At 41.3% G+C, this 22,250-nt stretch overlaps 1 protein-coding gene across 3 annotated transcripts in view; it reads left to right on the top strand.

Moving 5' to 3' along the window:
• The window catches only part of ZFR (zinc finger RNA binding protein), an 81,444-nt gene extending 75,200 nt beyond the window's left edge, over positions 1–6,244 (top strand). For 2 of the 3 annotated variants that reach the window (XM_034998851.1, XM_034998850.1), the window contains 3 exons: positions 708–819; positions 932–1,029; positions 4,708–6,244. In XM_034998851.1, coding sequence (XP_034854742.1) covers positions 708–819; positions 932–1,029; positions 4,708–4,887 — 390 coding nt within the window. In that variant the 3' untranslated portion in view covers positions 4,888–6,244. Of the gene's footprint in view, positions 1–707; positions 820–931; positions 1,030–4,707 lie in introns of those variants that run through there. The other variant, XR_004678031.1, reaches the window with a different exon arrangement.
• Positions 6,245–22,250: the final 16,006 nt, after the last annotated feature.

The raw sequence follows: 22,250 nt of genomic DNA, 5'->3' as shown, positions 1-22,250 counted from the left end.
AGTGAAAGGGATAAGCAGACTCCCTGCTGAGCAGAGAGCCCGATGCGATGTGGGGCTTAGTCCTAGGACCCGGAGATCATGCCCTGAGCCAAAGGCAGATGCTTAACCTACTGAGCCATCCAGGCACCTCTAACTGTAGGTTTAAAGAACAAACATGTGAGCCCTAAATATGTAAAGAATTTTAAGGACCGAAGTGCCTGAGTGGCTCAGTTAGTTGGGTGTCTGCCTTTGGCTCGCGTCATGATCCCTGGTTCCTGGGATCAAGCCCCAAGTTGGGCTTCCTGCTCAGCGGGGAGTCTGCTTCTCCCTCTTCCCACTCGTGCATGCTCTCTCTCAAATAAATACATAAAATATTCGGGGTAAAAAAGAATTTCAATAGGAAAGACCAATAATTAAAACTAAAAACCAAAAAACCCTACTAATCTATTTTACATTTTTCTTCATTAAACATAAATTACAATATCTTTTTAAAACGTAACTTACATATTGTCTCATGAGTTTTGTTTTGATTACTTGTTTTATTTCATTTTGATTGTTTTTATATGTGATTCATACTCTGATTTTGTGATCTGTTCTGTGTAACGTTTTTGGTCTTTAAAAATTTTTAATGACCACTTCATGAGTAATTTGTCATTCTGGTGTTTGAAAATGAGTGATTCCTTTGGTCTCTAAGCTGTTAAACACATTTTTTATGTTTTTACTTTTAGGCTATGGAGTTACTAGTAGAGAAAGCAATCAGTAGTGCTTCTAGTCCTCAGAGCCCTGGAGATGCACTGAGAAGAGTTTTTGAGTGCATTTCTTCAGGGATTATTCTTAAAGGTAGGTTTTGCTTTGTTCTTAATGTTTGTCTGTTTGATAATTAAATAAGAACTCTTTCTTTTACAAATGGATAGTGCTAATGCCATTTTCTCCATATATTGATTGCTTGTAGGTAGTCCTGGACTTCTGGATCCTTGTGAGAAGGATCCATTTGATACCTTGGCAACGATGACTGACCAACAGCGTGAAGACATCACATCCAGTGCACAGGTACCAGTGTGTTCCTAATCCCAAAGCTTTGTTGTTGGGTCACTGCCCTTCAAGTTTTGGTTTTTTATAATTGTCCTTTAAAAGAAGTCACTGCATAGTATTTATTTCTTCTTGCTAAGTAAGTAAGCCCTTGGAGGGGATATAATTTAAACTAGATTTCACTAATATAATCTTAAATTGTATTTAACTATAATGTGTGTGTCTTAAGTAAGTGTATTATATAAAAATACAGCTGTATTTTCAGTGCCTTCTTAAATCTGGGTATTAAGTTACATATCATGATGTATGGGAACTGTTTATGTACTCTGGTTATAAGAAGTGATATTCCGGGGCGCCTGGGTGGCTCAGTCATTAAGCATCTGCCTTCGGCTCAGGTCATGATCCCAGGGTCCTGGGATTGAGCCCCACATCAGGCTCCCTGCTCAGTGGGAAGCCTGCTTCTCCCTCTCCCACTCCCCCCTGCTTGTGTTCCCACTCTCGCTGTGTCTCTCTCTCTCTGTCAAATAAAATCTTTAAAAAAAAAAAAAAAAAAAAGTGATATTCCGGGGCGCCTGGGTGGCTCCGTCTTTTAAGCGTCTACCTTCGGCTCAGGTCATGATCCCAGGGTCCTGGGATCAAGCCCCGCATCGGGCTCCCTGCTCGGCGGGGAGTCTGCTTCTCCCTCTCCCACTCCCGCTGCTTGTGTTCCCTCTCTCGCTATGTCTCTTGTCAAATAAATAAAATCTTTAAAAAAAAAAAAGTGATATGCTGTGTGATTTATGGTAATTATTGTTATAATTTAGTCTCTCCTGCCACTGGAAAGGCTGTCTAAAGTAGTTAATTAAAAGTGTGGGTTCAGGGCACCTGGGTGGCTCAGTGAGTTAAGTGTCGGACTGGTGATTTCAGCGCGGGTCATGACCTTATGGGCTGTGGGATCCAGCCCTGTGTCAGGCTCCGCACTCCGCGGGGAGTCTGCTTGAGTTTCTCTCCCCCTCTGTGTCCCCCCTCCCCCGTGAGAGCTTGTGCGTGCGTTCTCCCTTTCAAATAAATAAAATCTTTTAGGGGGAAAAAAGTGGGCTTTAGAGTCAAGACTCCCTGGATTTGAATACCAGCTGTGCTATCTCATCTATAAAACAAGGATAAAAGTAGTACCCTGTTTCAAGCAGGATTATTGGGAGGATTAAGTGAGTTAATGTGTTTAACTGTATTAACAGTATCTGGTATATGGAAGGATTTTAATAAATGTTAGCTATTATCAATCAGTTAATAATTTTATTGGAAAAAGATTTATGGAAAAGAAAAGATATGTGAACCTAATGAATGAATGAAAAAAAAGAAAAACCAGTCTAAAACTACTATAGCTCTTTTTTTATTCCAAAAATGTACTAAGGGGAGAAAAGGCAACTAGCAATGAACAGTAATAATTCACTCTAAGATATTAAGTTATTGGACTTAAGTTCTTGATTTGTTATCTCTTCTGGCAACAATAATTTGGAATTTAGAAGATGTCAAGATTAAAGTAAATTGTTACGTCATAAGTATATTAAGGGATAACTTATGTGATTACTAATTAATGTGTATTAGACATGTTTTGTTTGTATTTCTTTGGGTTTATTTTTGGGGGATGAAGATAGTTATCCTAAGTGGCTTTCTTCCTTGGTGCTTAAAGGAGGAATTATTTATAAATTCTAAGGGAAAGGAGATTTAGGGTTAGGAGCAGGGCATTCAAAAACTAATAGAATTCACATTTGAAAGGCTTTTTTTTTTAATGTCACTTTGAAGAAAGTGGTCTGGCTTTAGGTGGTAGTGACGAATGTCCTTGTTAAAAGTGAAGGAGTTAATAAAAAAATTTTTTTATTCCTATTTCTAGTTCTCACTTCAGAAAGTTAACAGCCTTATAGCTTAAGTGAAGTAGAGAAGCACCCAGTACTGGTGAAAATCCGGAATTACTAAATAGAATGCTATATCAAGTCCTTAACACAGATGATTTGGAGACTTTGAGGATTTCAAAAGCCAATATATGAGGCAAAGTTCTAAGAAATTGGAATCGTATCGTCAAGGAAATTTCTAGAATAGTAAATTCTTACAGAGATAATTGTAACAAACAACAAAATCTCAGCTGAAGAAAATAATTAGGCATTAAAAAATAGTCTCGGGGCACCCAGGTGCCTCGGTTGCTTAAGTGTCCACTCTTGATTTCCTCTCAGGTCCTGATCTCAGGGTCGTGAGATCGAGCCCCATATTAGGCTCCACAGTGGGCATGGAGCCTGCTTAAGATTAGCTCTCTTCCTCACCACCACCACCCCCCGCCCCCCGGCGCGCACACACGCTCTCAAAAAAAAAAAAAAAAAAATAGGGACACCTCCGTGACTCGGTCGGTTTAGTCTCTGCCTTCAGCTCAGATCATGATCCCCAGGCCCTAGGATTCAGCCCTGCATCAGGCTCCCTGCTTCTCCATCTCCACCCCCCTTGTGCTCTCTCGATTTCTCTCTCTCAAATAAGTAAAATCTTTTTTTTAAAAAAAAGTCTCAACAGCAGCCACTTTAAGAGAAAGAAGCCAGACACAGAAAGCCATATGTTATATGAAATGTCCACAGTGTGTAAATCTTGTAGAAATAGAAAAGTAGATTAGTGGCTATCATGACCCTAAGGGTGGAGGGGTTGAGGAATGACCAACATTGGGTCATGGGGGTTGTGGGGGTGGAGGTGTGTGAAAATGTTCCGAAATTAGAGAGTGGTTATGATTGAACAACTTTAACTTTGTAAGTATACTAAAAAACACTGAATTGTACACTTTAATAGGGTGACTCTTAGGATATGTTAATCTCAGAAAATAATCCTAAACATTTACATTGAAGGTTATAACCATATAGTGAAATTTGCCATATAATCAAATGACTACATCTCCTTGAATTAATTTAAGAGGTATATAGTCCCAGAAATATGAGGAATAGATTATGTCTTATGAAATCTTGTGACAGTAATGCCTAACACATTTCTGCGCATACATAACCATGTAGTGAAAATTTTGATTTTGGTTCATGAAGCAACAAGTTGAAGAAATGTGACCCTTTTTTGTAAACCTGGGGAAGTGTGTGTGCGTGTGTGCAGCCTATACACATGGGCATCCACAGAAAAAATGGGAAAATACATGAGTAGAAACCAAAGAGGGATTTACTCAATGAGATTTACATTCCTTTTGTTACGTATTGTTTCAATTTCAAGATTTTTTTTTAAATGAACATAATATTGAATTTTTTTAAAAGGTCTATTTCTTAACTTCTTTTTTGAGAGAGAATGCAAGTGCATATGAGCTGGGCAGGGAGGGGTAGAGGGAAAAGGGGAGAGAGAATCTTAAGCAGGCTCCATGCGCAGCACGGAGCCTGACTTGGGACTTGATGTTATGACCCTGAGATCATGACCTGAGCCGAAACCAAGAGGCAGACCCATAACTGACTGAGCCACCCAGGTGCCTCTTAATTTATGTTTTAAAAAGCAAAACAGCATGCATACAGAAAAGCCTGAAAATATAAACACTAGAACATATGGAGTATTTGGGTTGTGAAACTTAATATTATTCAAGGTGTTTATTTAATTAAATATGCTTTTTTATATTGATATATGGAGATATAAGCCTAGTTAATAATTAATATTTTGGTTCTTAAAATTAACTTTGAATTCCGGCTCTTTTTGTTGCAGTTTGCATTGAGACTCCTTGCATTCCGCCAGATACACAAAGTTCTAGGCATGGATCCATTACCCCAAATGAGCCAACGTTTTAACATCCACAACAACAGGAAACGAAGAAGGGATAGCGATGGAGTTGATGGATTTGAAGCTGAGGGGAAAAAAGACAAAAAAGATTATGATAACTTTTAAAAAGTTCCTGTAAATCTGCAGTGTTAAAAACAACAGGTGCCCATTTGTTGGTTGTTTTTCATTCATAATAATGTCTACTTTGAAAAATTTATCAAGAATTTAAAGAATTTCATGGAAGAACCAAGTTTTTCTGTGACATTAATATCTTAATGTACAGTGTTAGGTATTATATGAATGGAAAGACACCCAAAAAAAAATTTGTGCTCCACCTAGGGGAAAAACAATGCTTCAGATGTTTTCCCCATTATTTTGGTTTTATTTACTGATTGCCCTAGCTCCCCCTATTTTTGTGTCTTTTATTAACTAGTCTTATTAAATCTTTACTGTATTTAATGCAGTATTTGTGCTTCAGTTGCTATGTGTATTTTGATATTTTTATTTAGGAGTTTTGTTTGCTCTTTGACACTAGTCATTACTTTGTGTTAATAGATGATATCCTTTACCCCTTCTTAATATTTTACAGCAGTACGTTTTTTTGTAACGTGAAACTGCAGAATTTTTTCCTTTTGTTTTGTTATTCTGTATGTGATGGGTTACAACACAAAAAGTTATCCTGCCATTTAAGTGCTCAGAACTGAATGTTTCTGCAGATCTTGTGGCATTTGTCTCTAGTGTGATATATAAAGGTGTAATTAAGACAGATTTCTGTTAATCTAATCAAGTTTGCTGTTAGTTGTGCATTAGCAGTATAAAAGCTAATATATACTATATGGTCTTGCAACAGTTTTAAAGCCTCTGCATAATTGATAATAAAAATGCATGACATTTTTGTTTTTAATAGACTTTTAAAATTATAATTTTAGGTTTGACACGTAGACCTTTGTACAGTTGACTTTTTGACATAGCAAGGCCAAAAAATAACTTTCTGAATATTTTTTTCGTCTGCATAAGTGGAAAGGGCATTTTTCATATATAAGTGGGCTAACCAATATTTTCAAAAGAACTTTATCATTGTGCAACTAACAACAGTAACTAGCCCTTAATTATGATGACAGTTCCTTATGGGTGTGTGTGAGATTATTCTAGCAAACTGTTACAGTATAACACAGTTGAATGATTCCTCCCCCCTGCCCTCATACCCCATCACCCAGATAATTTACAGTTCTCTTAACAGTGAGGTTGATAAAGTATTACTGATAAAAAATTAAGGTTATCTAAGGAAAAAAAACCAGAAAATTATTTGGTGTGGCCATCTTACATGCTTATGTGTCCTACAAAAAGCTAAATATTCTAGCAGTGGTGTAATGAGAAGTTACATCTTACTGTTGATGTATGTATGCTCTGGTACACAGATGTCATTTTGTTGTCACAGCACTACAGTGAAATACACAAATAAAAACTTAAATTCACATAATGACTTAAATGTATTATATGTTAGAGATGTCTCATAAACTACTTTTGCTTTGAAATGACTTATGCTTCAGTAAAACCACATTCAAGTTTTATTGGGTACATATATCTTGTTATTCCTGACAATTACTTGTTGCCTAAGCACATAATTTCCAGAAAAATTTATAATTCAGTAGTATATTGGCTCAGTGTCTTTCTGGAATTTGAATCTTTCCCTGGACCCTTAGAAGACCAGGAAACTGTAGGAGACAACCACTGGAGAACTAGAAAAGGAGACTTGGGCTTTTCTCCAAAGGTTGTCACATACTATCTATGTAACACGGACAAGCCTTTTTCACCCCTACCCCCGTTGTTTGTTTTTTAAATGTTTCTGGGTCTCATTTTACTCTTTTGAATAGTGAGTTTTACCCAGTAAAATTTTCGAATTTTGTTCCTTACTGTTCTCTTAGAGAAGGCAAGAACTTAACATCACACACCAATGACATGCTAGGTCATTTCATGTTCTCCCATCTTAAACAATAAGTGACACTGCTATATTTCTTATTTTTCAGATGAGAAAATTGAAGCCCAGAGTGGCTAACAAGATCACAAATCAACTTATATGACAGGATTGAAATTGAGTCAGGTTTCAAAATTCATGCTCAGCACTTTTCCAGGCTGCTCCCTTCATCTTGTAATTATGTTCTTTCTAAACATGTTTTCAGTCTGTTTCAAAATTTTGCATTTGTTTTGGGTGTCTTCATCCAGATAAACAGTTGGTGCCATTTAAATTTTTTATGAAAATAATTGTTTCAGTACTAATTTTTTGCATGACTTAATTATTTTCATTGTTGTGGATAGACCCACGTTAACCATCTTGAATGAAATAGCTTGGGGTGCCTGGGTGGCTCAGTCAGTTAAGCGTCTGCCTTTGGCTCAGGTCATGATCCGGGGTCCTGGGATCGAGTCCCGCATCAGGCTCCCTGCTCCGAGGGGAGCCTGCCTCTCTCTCTCTCTCTTTCTGTCTCTCTGTGTCTCATGAATAAATAAAATCTTAAAAAAAAAAAAAGAAAATGAAATAACTTGGATTCATTAGTATCTTCTGCTTTGACAGCTTTTTAAAAGATTGTTTTAGAGAGAGAGAGAGCAAGCAGGGGGAAGGGGCTGAGGGAGAGGGAGAGAGAATCTCCAGCAGACGGCACTCAGTGTGGAGCCTGACTTAAGGCTCCATCCCACTATCCTGAGATCACATCCTGAGCCACACCAAAAGTCAGACGCTTAACCGACTGCGCCACCAAGAGCCCCTGCTTTGACAATTTTTAAAGAAAACTATAAACTCTAGTTAAAAGAAGTATTGGGGAGAGGGTGCCTGGGTGGCTCAGTCAGTTAAGCCTCTGCCTTTGGCTCAGGTCTTGATCCCAGGATCTCAGGTCTTGAACCAGTTGTTTTGGCAACTAATTATCAGTTATTCTCTGCATCTCAGGCTGACTTCCTGTTCTTATGTTAGAATAATTTAATGATAACCCCCAAATAAATTGATTCCTCTTAACCCACCTCCAATTACACAATGCTCTCCAAATTAGAATTTTCTTTTTCTTCACCACTATTTTTTCTTCTGTTTCTTCGGATAAGTTAGAATTAAAAATGCAGAATTGCATGAACAGCACAGCAAAAGATCTCTGGTTTTTTAAAGTCAGGAGTATTTTAAATAATTTTTTACTTCTTAAAAAATTTTTTTGTCTTGCATGGTCATGCTATTATGTTGTCAATGTATGAATTGAATTGAAGTTACAAACAGTTGCTTTAATGGATCCACTACTTTTTATACTGAATTTGACAGTGCTATCTCATTTTTGAAGATTTTCCCCATAAAGGGCAAGTTTTATAGTATCCTAGAAAGATAATGTTCATAGCATTGGTCTCAAATTTGTTCCTTGAGAGTTGTCTGGGGAACATTATAAAAATTAAGAGTTTTAAGCCCTAATTCCAAAACTTGAGGAGGGCCAGAATAAGCCTAAGAATGTTGTTTGAATGGATGGTTCATACACGTTTAAAATTTAAAAGGTGTAAAGTACATGGCATAAAATGTCTTCTGCCTCTTACGTTGCCCCTTCCCAGAGGGAGTCAGTATTAATCCATTGTATACCCTTCCACACATGGCCTGTGCACATGGCGTGAATATGTGCACCCTTTTGCTGTTTTACAAATGGCTGCATACTGTGTATATTCTGTACCTGCCTTTCTTTCATTTAGTATCTTGGAATCCTGGAGGTTGTTCCGTATCAGTACACATAGGGAAGTTGTATTTTTTTTTTTTTTTTTTTTAGATTTTATTAGAGTGTGAGCGGGGGAGGGGGACAGGGAGAGAGAATCTCTAGCAGACTCTGCTGAGCACGGAGCTCGACTTGGGGCTCAAAACCACAACCCTGAGATTTTGCCGGAGCCAAGACCAAGAGTCGGACACTTAACTGAGCCACCCAGGTGCCTCGGAAAATTGCAGTTTTAACCAGCACTATAGAATCATTCCAAATTAGATTTTTTTTCTTTTAAGTATAGGTGGTTCTGTTGCAAGTGGTACCTTGATCATGTTTGAATAAACATGCTTTATAGCAGTGACCATCATGTACTCTAAAGTCCAAAAACGATTATTTTTACATATATTTCTTAAGTAAGCTCTATGCGCAGCGTGGGGCTTGAACTCATGACCCTGAGATCAAAAGTCTCGTTCTCTACTGGCTTAGCTAGCCAGGCACCCTGCAAAACTATATTTTAAATTTAGTATTGAAGGTATTTTATTATCAGCCACACAATATGTATAGATAGCATAAGTTAATTGGGATATTTAGCAAATCATAATATCCCCATTCCCTAAGCAATTTTACTGATTAACTGCAGTCTAGGTCATTTTAGTCTTTATCTTGTTTAGTGTGATAATATTAGCTGTAAAATAAAATGTGAAAGTAGAAATCAGTAACCAACTTAAAGCTTGAATAGTATTTTTGAGAAATACCTAAACTGGTACATTAAATACAAAGCTATTCACCTTCTATATACCTATATATACCTATATATTCACCTTCTCTTAATATAGTTCCAATACCTGGTATTAGAAAAATAGGGTCTTCAGCTTGGAAAGGACTATTTAATCAAATGCTTCTTTATAATCTGTTGAATCAAAGTATGAAAAGTTGATCTCCATTAGCTTAATCACTGAACTCTTAAAATGAGTTCAGAAATAGGGAAAACAGCACATACCTAGGGCTTGGATCAGTGGAGCTCTATGTTAAAGAAATACAGGATAATGAAGTATGACAGGTTCCTGACGAGAATTCCAGGGTGTTGTAATTTACCTCGAGCTTTGCTATGAGCTGTTTAAAATTAGTATGCTGCATTTCAGTGCAATTTAGTGTGCTTTATAATGTAGATAAAAACAAGACCTGGGGCACCTGGCCTGTGACTCTTGATCTCAGGGTTTTGAGTTTGAGTCCCACGTTGGGTATTCAGATAACTTAGAAATAAAAAATGTTTAAAAATGTTAGTGCATAGGGTAGGGGTTTGGAGGGAAGTTCAAACCTACATTACCAATCACAACTAATTTTAGTGAGCTAGCATTGAAACTTAACCCAGAGGGAGCTACCTCTGTCCTTTATCTGATAACCTAAATGAGGTAAAATCTAGAGCCATAGTGTTCAGTTATGGCCTTTTTTTTTTTTTTAATAAGCTTTATTCCCATTGTGGGGCTTGAACTCAACCCTGAGATCAAGAGTCATGCTCTACTGACTGAGCCAGCCAGGTTCCCACCTGGGCATTCTTTTTTTAAGTGATACTTTGAGGTAGTGAATTTGAAACTAAGCTGTGTAATTGGAACCACAGAGCAGGAGAGACTATAGAAAAAAAATCAACTGAAGAAATAGCTTTTTGAAAATGTTAACTGCAACAGTAAAATAGAGGTCATTTGTAAAGTTGTTGCTCATGTTCAAAATTATAACCACCTGTTTAAGATTTTGGTTAAAAGTCCTGGCATTAGGTATGGAAGTATGTAAGATAATCCGATCTTTTCCAAGTTGAAGGTGTGATTACCAGGCGTACCTCCGCAGTACTTGGAGTTTCAGTTCCAGACCACCATAATACAGCAAATGTCACAATAAAGTGGTTTCCCCATATATATAAAAGTTAACGTTCATCTATTAAGTGTGCAATACCATTAGGTTTTTTTTTTTTTTTTTAAGATATTTATTTGAGAGAGCACAAACGGGGTGCGGGGCAAGGGGAGAAGCAGGCTCTCCACTGAGCAGGGGGCCTGATGCAGGGCTTGATCCTGGGGCTCGATCCCGGGATCCCGGAATCATGACCTGAGCTGAAGGCAGACACCCAACCGACTTAGCTACCCAGGCGCCCCTACCACTAGGTCTTTTTTAAAAACAATGTACAGGGCGCCTGGGTGGCTCAGTTGGTTAAGTGACTGCCTTCGGCTCAGGTCATGATCCTGGAGTCCCTGGATCGATTCCCGCATCCAGCTCCCTGCTCGGCAGGGAGTCTGCTTCTCCCTCTGACCTTCCCGACCCTCCCCCCTCTCATGTGCTCTCTCAGTCTCTCTCTCTCAAATAAATAAATAAAATCTTTTAAAAAATAAAAAAATAAAAACAATATACATATCTTTAAAGAATAAAAAGTCTTTAAAGATAAATTTTAAAACTTAAAAATTTTTTTAAAGCTAAAAAATGCTAACCATTATCTGAGCTTTCAGAGTCATAATCACTGATGACAGATTGCCATAATAATTATAATAATGAGCTAGTGTGAAATATTTTGCGAATTACCAAAGTGTGATTTAGAGATACTGAGTGAGCAAGTGCTGTCAGGAAAACGATACTGACAGAGCTGCTTGATGCAGAGTTGCCACAAACCATCAATTTCTAAAAAAAATGTAGCATCTGTGAAAGGCAATAAAGCAAAGCACAACAAGAAGAGTTATGCCTTTACGTTGTTAGTCCATGTACCTGGTAAAGGTCCTTTGAATAGAAGTCACATAGCCAGTTGCCTCGAAGTTAATCATTATTTCATGGCAGCCAAAATGCAGGCATAAAGAAGATTTTGACAAAATGGATGCTGGTTTTGCTATATATTGTGTTAACGTTTCCCTTGTTTTCCATGGCACTGAAATTCCTGGGTTGTTGTGTTTTGGGTTATTTTTTTTCTTCCTACCTCTCCGAACATTCCTTCCGTCCTGCTGCTTCTAGGTAGCACCCACGGTTCTGTCATGAGCATTTTCATGCTTTTGATGATCTCATCCATCTTCCAAGTTCTAGATACTCCCTTTGTTAAAATTATCTCCAAATCCTGCCTTTATCTAAACTCCAATCTTGCTTTTTTTTCTTTCTGCCTCCAGTCTCTCAGCCAACAACCCCCAGATTATTCCTCCTAACACATCTGTTTATGTCACTGCTACTCAAAATACCTTCAAGCAACTCCACATCACTGTGCTGAACAGTATATATTATTTCATCCTCACAACGTTGCTAAGTGTTCAGTATTACACATGAGCAAACTAGGGTTTGAGCTTAAGTAACTTGTCCTTTCTATAATAAAAGATCATTTGAATGATATAATCTCTTGAATTGGGTCAGATCATCAGAAAGCTACATACTTGGAGAGTTCTGTTAACTTCAAAGCCGAGCAATTAACCCTAACCCTAACCTCCCATTGATGTGTCCTGCAGCCAAGCCTCTTTCTGTAGAATTTTAATCCTTAAGACATGGTGTACAAATAATTTTTTTTAATATTTTATTTATTTATTTGTCAGAGAGAGAGAGACCATGCACACAAACAGGGGAAGGGGCAGGCAGAGGGAGAAGCAGGCTCCCCTCTGAGCTGGGAGCCTGATGCGGGACTCGATCCCAGGACCCTGGGATCATGACCTGAGCCGAAGGCAGATGCTTAACGACTGAGCCACCCAGGCGTCCCTGTACAAATAATTTTTAAGTAACCCAATTTTGGTCTACTCCAAAGGCCCACTTTCACCTCTTCATTCTAAGGAACTTACAAAGCTACATCTTTTTCAAAGGTCAATGGTTAAATAATTCTAGAAAAAGAGGGAATTCCATCTTTTTTGCTCTGCATTTCAACCTTTACCTGAGTCAGAAGTCATATCTTAGGTACCAGATCCAGGATAAAGCTGTGTCTTATTTGGCCCAAACACTGTTAAAAACAACCAGTATTAAAGATTTCACAGAAAATCCCAGCTTATCTTTTTTTTTTTTTTTTTTTTAGGATTTTATTTATTTATTTGACAGAGAAACACAGCCAGAGAGGGAACACAAGCAGGGGCAGTGGGAGAGGGAGAAGCAGGCTTCCCGCGGAGCAGGGAGCCCGATGCGGGGCTCGATCCCAGAACTCTGGGATCATGACCTGAGCCGAAGGCAGATGCTTAACGACTGAGCCACCCAGGCGTCCCTCAACTTGACTTCTCTTGAAAAATTGGAAGATCTGATGACAGGGGGCATGTATTCTTGTGCGCTGAGAATTAGCTAAAGCTGGAAAAAAAAAAAAAAAAGCTAAAGGTGAGATTAATGGCCATTCCTTCCAGAGGATAAATTTAAGACAAAATCTTTTCTGGAAAGTTTATCACAGCCTCTACCATTCCCTGTTTTGCCTACCAGGCTGGCCAGTGTGCATTTGATTTTATGACATCAGAGACCCCAGCCATTTTACCTATGGACTCTCCAAAATTCTTCAATTCCGTGATCATATGTTTCTCTCATACACTAAGATACTTGATGTCCCCCACACTTAATATAAAGGACAGTCATAGGGACATCTGGCTGACTCAGTGGAGCATGCGACTCTTGATCTCAGGGTTGTGAGTTTGAGCCCCATGCTGGGTATAGAGATTACTTGAAAAAATAAAATCTAAAGGACAGTCATAAACACTCAACGCACTTCCTTCATTGATGGTTTCAAGAGAAATGTCAGGAAGGAGGCCTGACATTTAAGCAAACTACAGCCTTAAAGGAACCCTTTATTTTAAAGCAGAGACCGAAAATCTCATAGTAACATTGGAGCAGCCTGTCTGTCTTCCTGTCTGTTCTTTGGTTGGACTTAATGAAAGAGATAGAAGGCTATGGGAGTTGAAGAGAAACAAAAATGGCTCAAAGGGAAAAAAGATTTGGTAGATGGTAAAATTTTTTTTTTTAAAGATTTATTTATTTATTTATTTGGGAGAGAGAGAATGAGAGACAGCATGAGAGGGAGGAGGGTCAGAGGGAGAAGCAGACTCCCTGCCGAGCAGGAAGCCCGATGCGGGACTCGATCCAGGGACTCCAGGATCATGACCTGAGCCGAAGGCAGTCGCTTAACCAACTGAGCCACCCAGGCGCCCCGGTAGATGGTAAAATTCTTAATTTTATGAGTTCTTAATTCTTTTTTCCTGAAATTTAGTGCACAACAAAAAAGACGAAAAGGAGAGGGCTTAGTATATGGTAAAGTGGGAAGGCAGCTATGACTAACTTATTAATTGAAACCAAATTTATGAGTCCAAGTTCCCAGTAAGATGAAGTAAGCACCCTCTGCCCTGTCTCTCCCTCTGAATATAAAATCTGGATAAAATACATAGAACAGCAGTTTGAGGACTCTAAAACATAATTAGTGACAGGAAGACTGGAGAAGACAAGAACTGAAGTATCATCAAAGTCAACAATTCGCCGTATTTCCACCTTCCAGAGGTAAACTCACTGCTTAGCCATAGACATGAGTACAACCATAGATGTGTGTAGTAGGTAGTAGTAACTACAGCCCCAGATTTCTGGCCAGAGGATTGAAAAGGGGAGTCCTGAGTAACTGGAACACACTGGCCAGATTGGGGAGTTGGAGGAGCTAGGGTAAGTGGCTCCATAAAGTTATTTATGAATAACTATAATCTTTTTCTGGGGCTCAACCTCAACTTATTTTATGAGGCCAACATTACCATGATATCAAAACCAAATAAAAACAGCTCAAAGAAAACTCAGGCTGTCTGGCTTAGTTGGTAGAGTGTGCGATTCTTGATCACAGGGTCATGAGTTCAAGCCCCACATTGGGTATAGAACTTATTTTTTTTTTAAAAGAAAGAAAAACAAAGCTCAGACCAATGTACCTGATGAAGTTAAAGTGAAGTACCCTTGAGAGATTTATCAAATCATATCCAGTAATATATATAAAGAATAATGTAGGGACTCCTGGGTGGCTCAGTCGGTTAAGCACTTTGCTCTTGATCTCAGCTCAGGTCTTGATCTCAGGGTTGTGAGTTCAAGCCCCATGCTGGGCTCCATGCTGGGTGTGGAGCCTACTTAAAAAAAAAAAGTAAGAATGATATACCACAGGGCACCTGGTTGGCTCAGTGGGTTTAGCATGTCTGTCTTCAGCTCAGGTCATGACCCCAGGGTCCTTGGATCCAGCCCCACATGGGGCTCCTTGCTCAGCAGGGAGCCTGCTTCTCCCTCTCTCTCTGCCCCTCCCCCTGCTCATGTGTGCACGGGTGCACACACACTCTCTCTCTCTCTCTCTCTCTCTCATCTCTCAAAAAAAAAAAAATCTTAAAAAAAAAAAGGGCATCTGGGTGGCTCAGTGGGTTAAGCATCTGCCTTCCACTCGGGTCATGATCCCAGGGTCCTGGGATGGAGCCCCGCATCCAGCTCCCTGCTTAGTGGGAAGTCAGCTTCTCCCTCTGCCCCTCTCCCCCACTTGTGCTCTCTCTCTCAAATAAATAAATATTTTTTAAAAAAGAATAATATGCCACAACCAAGGGGAGTATATCTTGGGAATATCTGGTTCAATATATGAAAATCAATCAACATGAATTTTACTACAAAAATATAAAATTCCTGTATCCCGGAATAAAATTTAGAGACAAATAACTGGGCTGATTCCACTAAGAAAAGAAATGGACACAGGCATAAAGATTTTTATTATGTTACCTAAATGGTCAGGAACTGAACAAATGGAACATCCACGTAGTGGATCATTACATAGAATGATGTAGCTAGGTATTTACTGGTATGCTGGGATGTTCACAAATCATCTATGTAAAACCAGTATCTGTGTAAGAGTCCACTTTTGCAGTACATACATCTACATATGTACACACACATACAGAAGTTCTAACTCCAAACTATTAGCATTGCTTATCTCCATGTTATGAGATCCTCAATGACTTTTCCAACAGATGCAGATGACTTGACAATGAACATGGAAAACTTTGGTAATAAATTATAAGATAAATTTCTTTGTTTGAAAGTGTAAATGAGCAATGTATGTGAGTGGACAATTTTTTTTTAAGATTCTATTTACTTGTCACAGAGAGAGCGCCAGCACAAGCAGGGGGAGCAGCGGGCAGAGCAGGCAGAGGGAGAAGCTGAGCAGTGAGCCTGATGGATGCGAGGCTCATCCCCAGACCCTGGGATCATGACCCGAGCCAGAGGCAGATGAGATGCTTAACCACTGGGCCACCCAGGCGCCCCCATAATAATTCCTTAAAAAGAAAAAAATGGTGTAAAAAGTCTTCCATAGTTCCACATACCTAAGGATAAATTGCAAAATCCTTAGCGGGGCATTCAGGGTCCCCTAAACTGTAGCTCCAGCCTGTCCTTCCAGTCTCATCTCTCGCCACTGGCAACACTGCCTGTGTTGGAACCAGCAGTGTGACCACAGGGCAAACCCCTGGCTCTGGCTTCTCCCCACAGTGCCCGTCCTGCTCCCTCTGAGGTCATCCTCACAGGCCGGTGTGGGAGGCTCCTTTTCCGACCACGACGGACAGAGCCTTTCCTTCGGGGATGTGGACGGTGTTGCCCTGGCACACGAGAAGACCAGGAGAAAAGTAGAGCAGAGAAACTTCTTTCTAAAAACGAATCCAGGGCCGCCTGGCTGGCTCAGGCGGTGGCGCCCGCGACTCTTGATCTCAGGGTTGTGAGCTCAAGCCCCATGTTGGGTGTAGAGATTACTTAAAAAAGAAAAAAAGGAAAACGAATAGGGGAAAGAACGAATCAGTTGCTTCTCTAATGTTGCGTGGTTTCAGATTAAGTTCCTCTTAGTATTTTCTCTTCAGTTGATGTTGTCTCACCTGAAGGGGGAGAATGAACTGACTCCCCTCCCTCCTTCTGGGCCCACCCCCCCGCCCCCGTTTCAGCGGAGCGACAAAACTTCTTTTCAGATTTCTTGAACCTGCGTAAGATGTTTGCAAAGTCTGAGATTGCCTTGCTTGGTGCTTTACTTGGCTGCCCTCAGAATCCGTTCCAGAGACCAGGTGAATGAATGGTGAATAGACTCCAGTGTTCTGGGCGGGGCGGGCGGGGGTGGGGGATGGCTAACCATTAACAGAGCTCAAGCCGAAAAGTGACTGTAAAAATACTGAGATGTTTCTTGGCAGCTCAGCCATTTCTATTCCTTGCCTTTGGACAAAAGGGATTTTTAAGAAACAATTTTGATTACATTTTCACCTTGGGACAGATAACTTCTTCAGACATAAAAGAGCGGGCCTTTCGCGACCTCTGTGTTCTTTTACAACTACCTGAACAATAAGCCTTTCAGGTTTCCAGGGAGTGGGAAGGGGTCAGCCAAGCTCAAAACAGGCTTGACTGCACTTTCAACAAAGATCAAATATCCCAGCAGGGAGGCATGAGCGGCCTGTTTTTATTTGAGAAGGTTCTCCTGGCCCCTATGACAGCAACAACTTTCTTCTTCCCTTTAAGATGATTCGGCTCCAAACACCAGTGGCCCTCCTCTGTGGAGAAGACGTGCCCTCCCACCCTTCTTCCAGATTTTCAAACCAGATGCAGCCCTGAACAAAACTGGGAAGGAAGAGAAGATTCAGTGTCATCTTCCTTCGAATCAGAGCATAAACAGCCTGGATGTCAGGTCCCTCGATTTTTCCCAACCAGCTCTGGAGTACCAGAAATTCTAAGATCTAAACGTAAGGCTCTGATCTCAGTTAAAATTCCAGGAGGAATAATACCTTATTTCCATTTTGTGATACACAGCCTCCACAGAGTTCGACAACAAGTAAAGCAAGAAGTCGTGTCACTCTTAATAATCTGAGATATCAACGAGCTTCTCTCATTCCCCTTTCCTGAAGATCATCCCTGAATCAGATGCCAGATCTTGACTTCTATCATCCTGGAATGAGTCAAGAGAAATTTGAAATGGAGAGCCAAACAAAATAACAGGTTTTTCTGGCTACTGAGCTGGGGACAGAGAGAGCAGAGTGAGAAGCAGGAAGTGTCCCTGCACTTCCCCTGCCCCACAGTTACCCCCTCACTCAGGGAAACCAACAGAAGGGAAGGGCTGGCCTGAGTCTGGTACCCCCATAGGGGACTTTCGGGGTGACCCTGCCCACAATCCCTCCTCCACTGCCTCCAGGCACACAGGAGTTGAAATTGTGGTGTGGACTTTCCAGGCGCTAGACCCCTTGCAAAAGCCCCTTGACTCTTCTGTGTCTCCCAAGGGGCTTGCAAATGATCCAGAGTATTCGGTGGCCCCCAAGTGAGACCCAGAACGTAATTAGGAAAGACAGCCAAGGTGCTGCGGGGAGGCTGCCTCACAGAGGAAAGGGGCACACCCATTCACGGTAGGGCACAAGCCACCCCAGGGCGGAGGACTGAGCTGCCTCTCTAAGGAATCGCCACATCAGCCTGCGGCAACGGGGGGGCAGGACCGAGTGACTGCAAGCCCAAGTCTGCACCCTCGGAAGCGGGCACCTTCCCTGCGGGGGAACACACAGGACGCGCAATGGGCCTGAGCCAGGGAGATGGGCAACCCACCCTGTCCCATGCCAGGCCCCGCTGGGGCTCTGTGCGTCCTTTAACGCAGCCCAGAGAGCGGGGGAAGACACACAGAAGGGAGCTCTGAAATGGACTGTGACTGACTTAGAAGACTTGACAGAGAAAGCTTAGAAATAACCAGATTAAGTTGCCCGTGTTAGACCCCGCTGGCTTAGAATTCACGTTCAGGAAGAAGACTGTGTTCCAGAAGCCCAGTCGCAGGGCGGCACGGATCAGAGCGATCCCAGGCAAGGCCTTTTACCTCTCTGGGCCTGGTGACGCCCCACCCCCACTCCTCAAACCGATTTCTCTCCGCGGGTGGCGGTAGCGCTACGGCCTCCGGGGGTGGCCCAGCCCCCGACGCAAGCACGGTTTCCACCGCGTGCCGTCTGCTTGTGCACCCGGTGAGCCCACGGGAGGCCTGGTGAAGGAGGACGGAGAGGGAATGGGCCCAGCCGCCGCGCCTCCTTCATTTTCCTGGATCCCACGCCGGAGCTGAGGGACCACCCCCGCCTGCGCTGTGAATACAGGTTTCCCCAGCTGTCGGAAAGTAGAGCGTTCCTATGAAGCCTATTCTAAGCCGAAATGGCGTAAGCAAAGAAGCAATTACCATTTTGTTAAAAGCAAGAATTGTCTTCAGATTTCTTCTTTTTTTTCATTGGCAAAAACAGGTACTAATGGGGGTCTTTCTTAAGGCGGAGTGGTGTAACAGGAACTTTTGGAGAGTGGGGGAGACCGAGGCCTTCCTTGCTCAGCACTTCCTAGATAGTCCCGTAGAGGGCACAGTTTCCTTGTCCCAGAGGCCTCCAGGGCTCAGGCAGGTTCTGAAGGCTTTCCATCAATCTGATACTCTCTTCAAAGCACCAAGGATAGCACTGTAGGAAATGCCAAGATGCTCAGGAGGGCCTCCTCTGACTGCGAGAAGCTCCCAGGATAGCTCTAGGAGAAGACAAAGGTGAGGAGGCCCTTTTGCAGTGATGCCAAGACATATTCCAGTTCATGGGCCAATGCAGCATACAGATACTGGATGCTTAGGGATTCAGAAGAGCTCTAGACTGGTTCCAACAGTCTCCAAGGAAGATGCCAAAGAGGTGGTGACATTGGGGTTAGACCTTGATGGGTGGATTTGGGAACTAATGCCAAGACAAGCAGAGACAGAAAACGACAATGTCTTGTAAAAGGCTCTTGCTTTTAAATTAAATGTATTTTAATTGTTCACTTTAAAATGGCAAATTTTATGTCATGGGACTTTCACCCCAATTAAAAAAAACTATAGGAGATAATTCTGTATGTGAGTTTGTGTGTAATTTTAAATTAATTTGTTGTTGAGCTAGGTAATAATTCTGATGGTTTAAAATCCAGAGGTATAAAAGAGAATACAGTGAGGGGCGACCGGGTGGCTCAGGTGGTTAAGGGCCATCTCTTGATTTCGGCTCAGGTCATGATCTCAGGATCTTGGAATTGAGCCCCACGTCGGGCTCCACGCTTACGTGGAGTGTGCTTGAGGATTCTCCCTCTCCCTCTCCCTATGCTCCTCCCCCTGCTCATGCTTTCTCTCTAAAATAAATAATCTTTTTAAAAAAAGAGTATGCAGTGAAAACTCTTCTTTCAATCTTTCTTCCAAACACCAAGTTCCCCCTCTGAAAGCAATTAATGTCATAGTCCCCTTTATATCTATCCAAAGGTGTTCTATGCAAATATAAGGACCTAGATATATGCAGTCTTTTTTTTTTTAGTTCGTTTTTTTAAGATTTTTATTTATTTGACACACACAGAGAGAGAGAGCACGCGCACAAGCAGGGGGAGCAGCAGGCAGAGGGAGAAGCAGGCTCCCCACTGAGCAGGGAGCCTGATGCAGAGCTTGATCCCAGGACCTGGGATCATGACCTGAGCCGAAGGCAGCCGCTTAACGACTGAGCCACCCAGGCGCCCTGGTATATGCAGTCTTTATTTCTACTTTTTATACTAACGGTAGCCTACTCTGCCTACTGTTCTGCCCCTTGCTTTGATCACTGAATATCCTATGGTTCTCACACCTTATGTAACAACACTCTAAACACTGTATATTCATTAACTTATTTAATCCTCACAGCAATCCTATGAGGTAGATGCCTTTATAATCCTCATAACCCTCAGTTTAAATATTGTTTAAGTTTATTTAGTAATCTCTGCACCCAGTGTGGGGCTCAATTCATGACCCCGAGATCAAGAGTCAGGCTCCTCCATGACCCTCATTATATCAGTGAAAAAATTGAGACCTAAGAATATAAATGCTTAATTAAAAGTCACACACCTATTAATTGTTGGAGCCAGGTGCTTGGGGCCCAATGCTGGGAGTGGGATCCCATGACCTTGAGATCAAGACTGAGTCTTATGGGAAGAGGCTGGGAGACAAATCAAAGTGAGCCATGAGTAAATCTTTATTTAATGAAAAAACCAATCAGGCCATTAACTTGCGTTGTGATGAGAATACAGATCATAGAGTAGGCTCATCAAGCCCCCCTACCACGTGGTCATCTTAAGTTGCGTGTTTTGTTGGGGGGAAAAAATTACCAGAACATCTTTGTTTACAATTTCTGAGTCTCCCCAGCAGGCCCTCATATTGTAGCGCCACAAGATTGAGAACGATCCAAATGCCTCTTAATCCAGATCTATTACTCACCATCCTCAGAGGAAGGTTGAAAGGCCTTGGCTGCAGAAAGAGGCTAAGGAATTTTCTATTTTCAGTGAAAGAAGAGGGTAGATCTTTGGATCCAGACCATTTGCTAAAATTGAAGTGGGCAAGTGGCCATTAAATAACATGTGCATCTTAGTCCTTGAAAATTATATATATGTAATACAACAGAATACATAAGATATATATTTGAACTCGTTTCCCCCACCTAATAATCAATTGCTGCCCAGGCTGCTTTTCATCTGATAACATTTCACTCACTTAGGTGCAAATATTGATTGAATTCCTACTATGCGCCCACACCAGATAAAGATGAATAACCCCCACAGATAGGCTGCCTCAAGTGACTCCAAAGAGGAGTAATGCGAATGCGGCTAGGCTTAACTCTCCACCAGAGGAAAACATTTCCCCCTATTTTGGAGTATGCTGTAGGTTTCACTTGTCTGGGGGAAGCTCTGCCTTTGGTCTGGCCCTTGTTTCTATGCGAGCTAAGATTTGTTCCTATTTATAATTCTCCAAGAAAGCTTAGGGCAGCATTAGGAGAAAAGGGTGACTTTAAACTACTGTGTGTAAATTAAAATATTTCAAGGTCTGGGGCGCCTGGGTGGCTCAGTCGTTAAGCGTCTGCCTTCGGCTCAGGTCATGATCCCAGGGTCCTGGGATCGAGCCCCGCATCGGGCTCCCTGCTCGGCAGGAAGCCTGCTTCTCCCTCTCCCACTCCCCCTGCTTGTGTTCCCTCTCGCTGTGTCTCTCTGTCAAATAAATAAATAAAATCTTAAAAAAAAAAAAAATTTCAAGGTCTAAGGACTTCCATCTGTGTTTATTAATAGATGGAGAATTATTTGACCTCAGCATGACAGGAATTTTTCAATCAGTTGGGAGAGGCTCTCCCAAGGAGATCTGACCCACACCCTAAAGATTAAGTGAAAATATGCTGATAGCTGGAAAACCTTAAGAGCAAGATGGAAACAGATGTTAGTTTATTCTCTGTCCTCATTCCCTTACTGCTTCTTAAAGTATTATTTTTTTTATGAGGCACCTGGCTGGCTCAGTCAGTGGAGGACGTGACTCTTGATTTCAGGGTTGTGAGTTCGAACCCCACACTGGGCATAGATCCTACTTAAAAAAAAAAAAAAGTGTGGGTTTTCATCATTGAGTCTAAACTGCTCCTGGAAGCAGCCAGCCTTTCACTCTCTAAAATCTTTCCTTGCTTGCTGGCTATAGTTTCCTGAGGGTGTATGAATGCAGTGGTTGTGTCAAGTGTCCAGAATTATCACACTGCAAACCAACTTGACCATAAATGGATGTTGAAGAGTAGGATCAAGTAATTATCATAATGCAGGATGGCTTGAAGACAGGGAAATTTGGTGCAGTCGATTAAAAATAAAAGCTGTTATTTCTAGTCTCAGGATTGGACTAGAAATTAAAAACAAAAACAAACAAGCAAAAAACAAAAATTCTTTGTTAGACAAAGTTCCACAGCTGGTTATTGGGAGAAGTCACTTTGCTTCTCTTTCTGCGGTGCGGGGTGGGGGTGGGGGGCGGTTAAATTATGTCCTGCTTGGTAGGAT

Source organism: Mirounga leonina, unplaced genomic scaffold (genome assembly GCF_011800145.1).
Source record: "Mirounga leonina isolate KUSES-001 unplaced genomic scaffold, KU_Mleo_1.0 Mir_95, whole genome shotgun sequence".
NCBI classification, from domain to species: domain Eukaryota; kingdom Metazoa; phylum Chordata; class Mammalia; order Carnivora; family Phocidae; genus Mirounga; species Mirounga leonina.
This window is presented reverse-complemented; position numbering and strand designations above follow the sequence as displayed.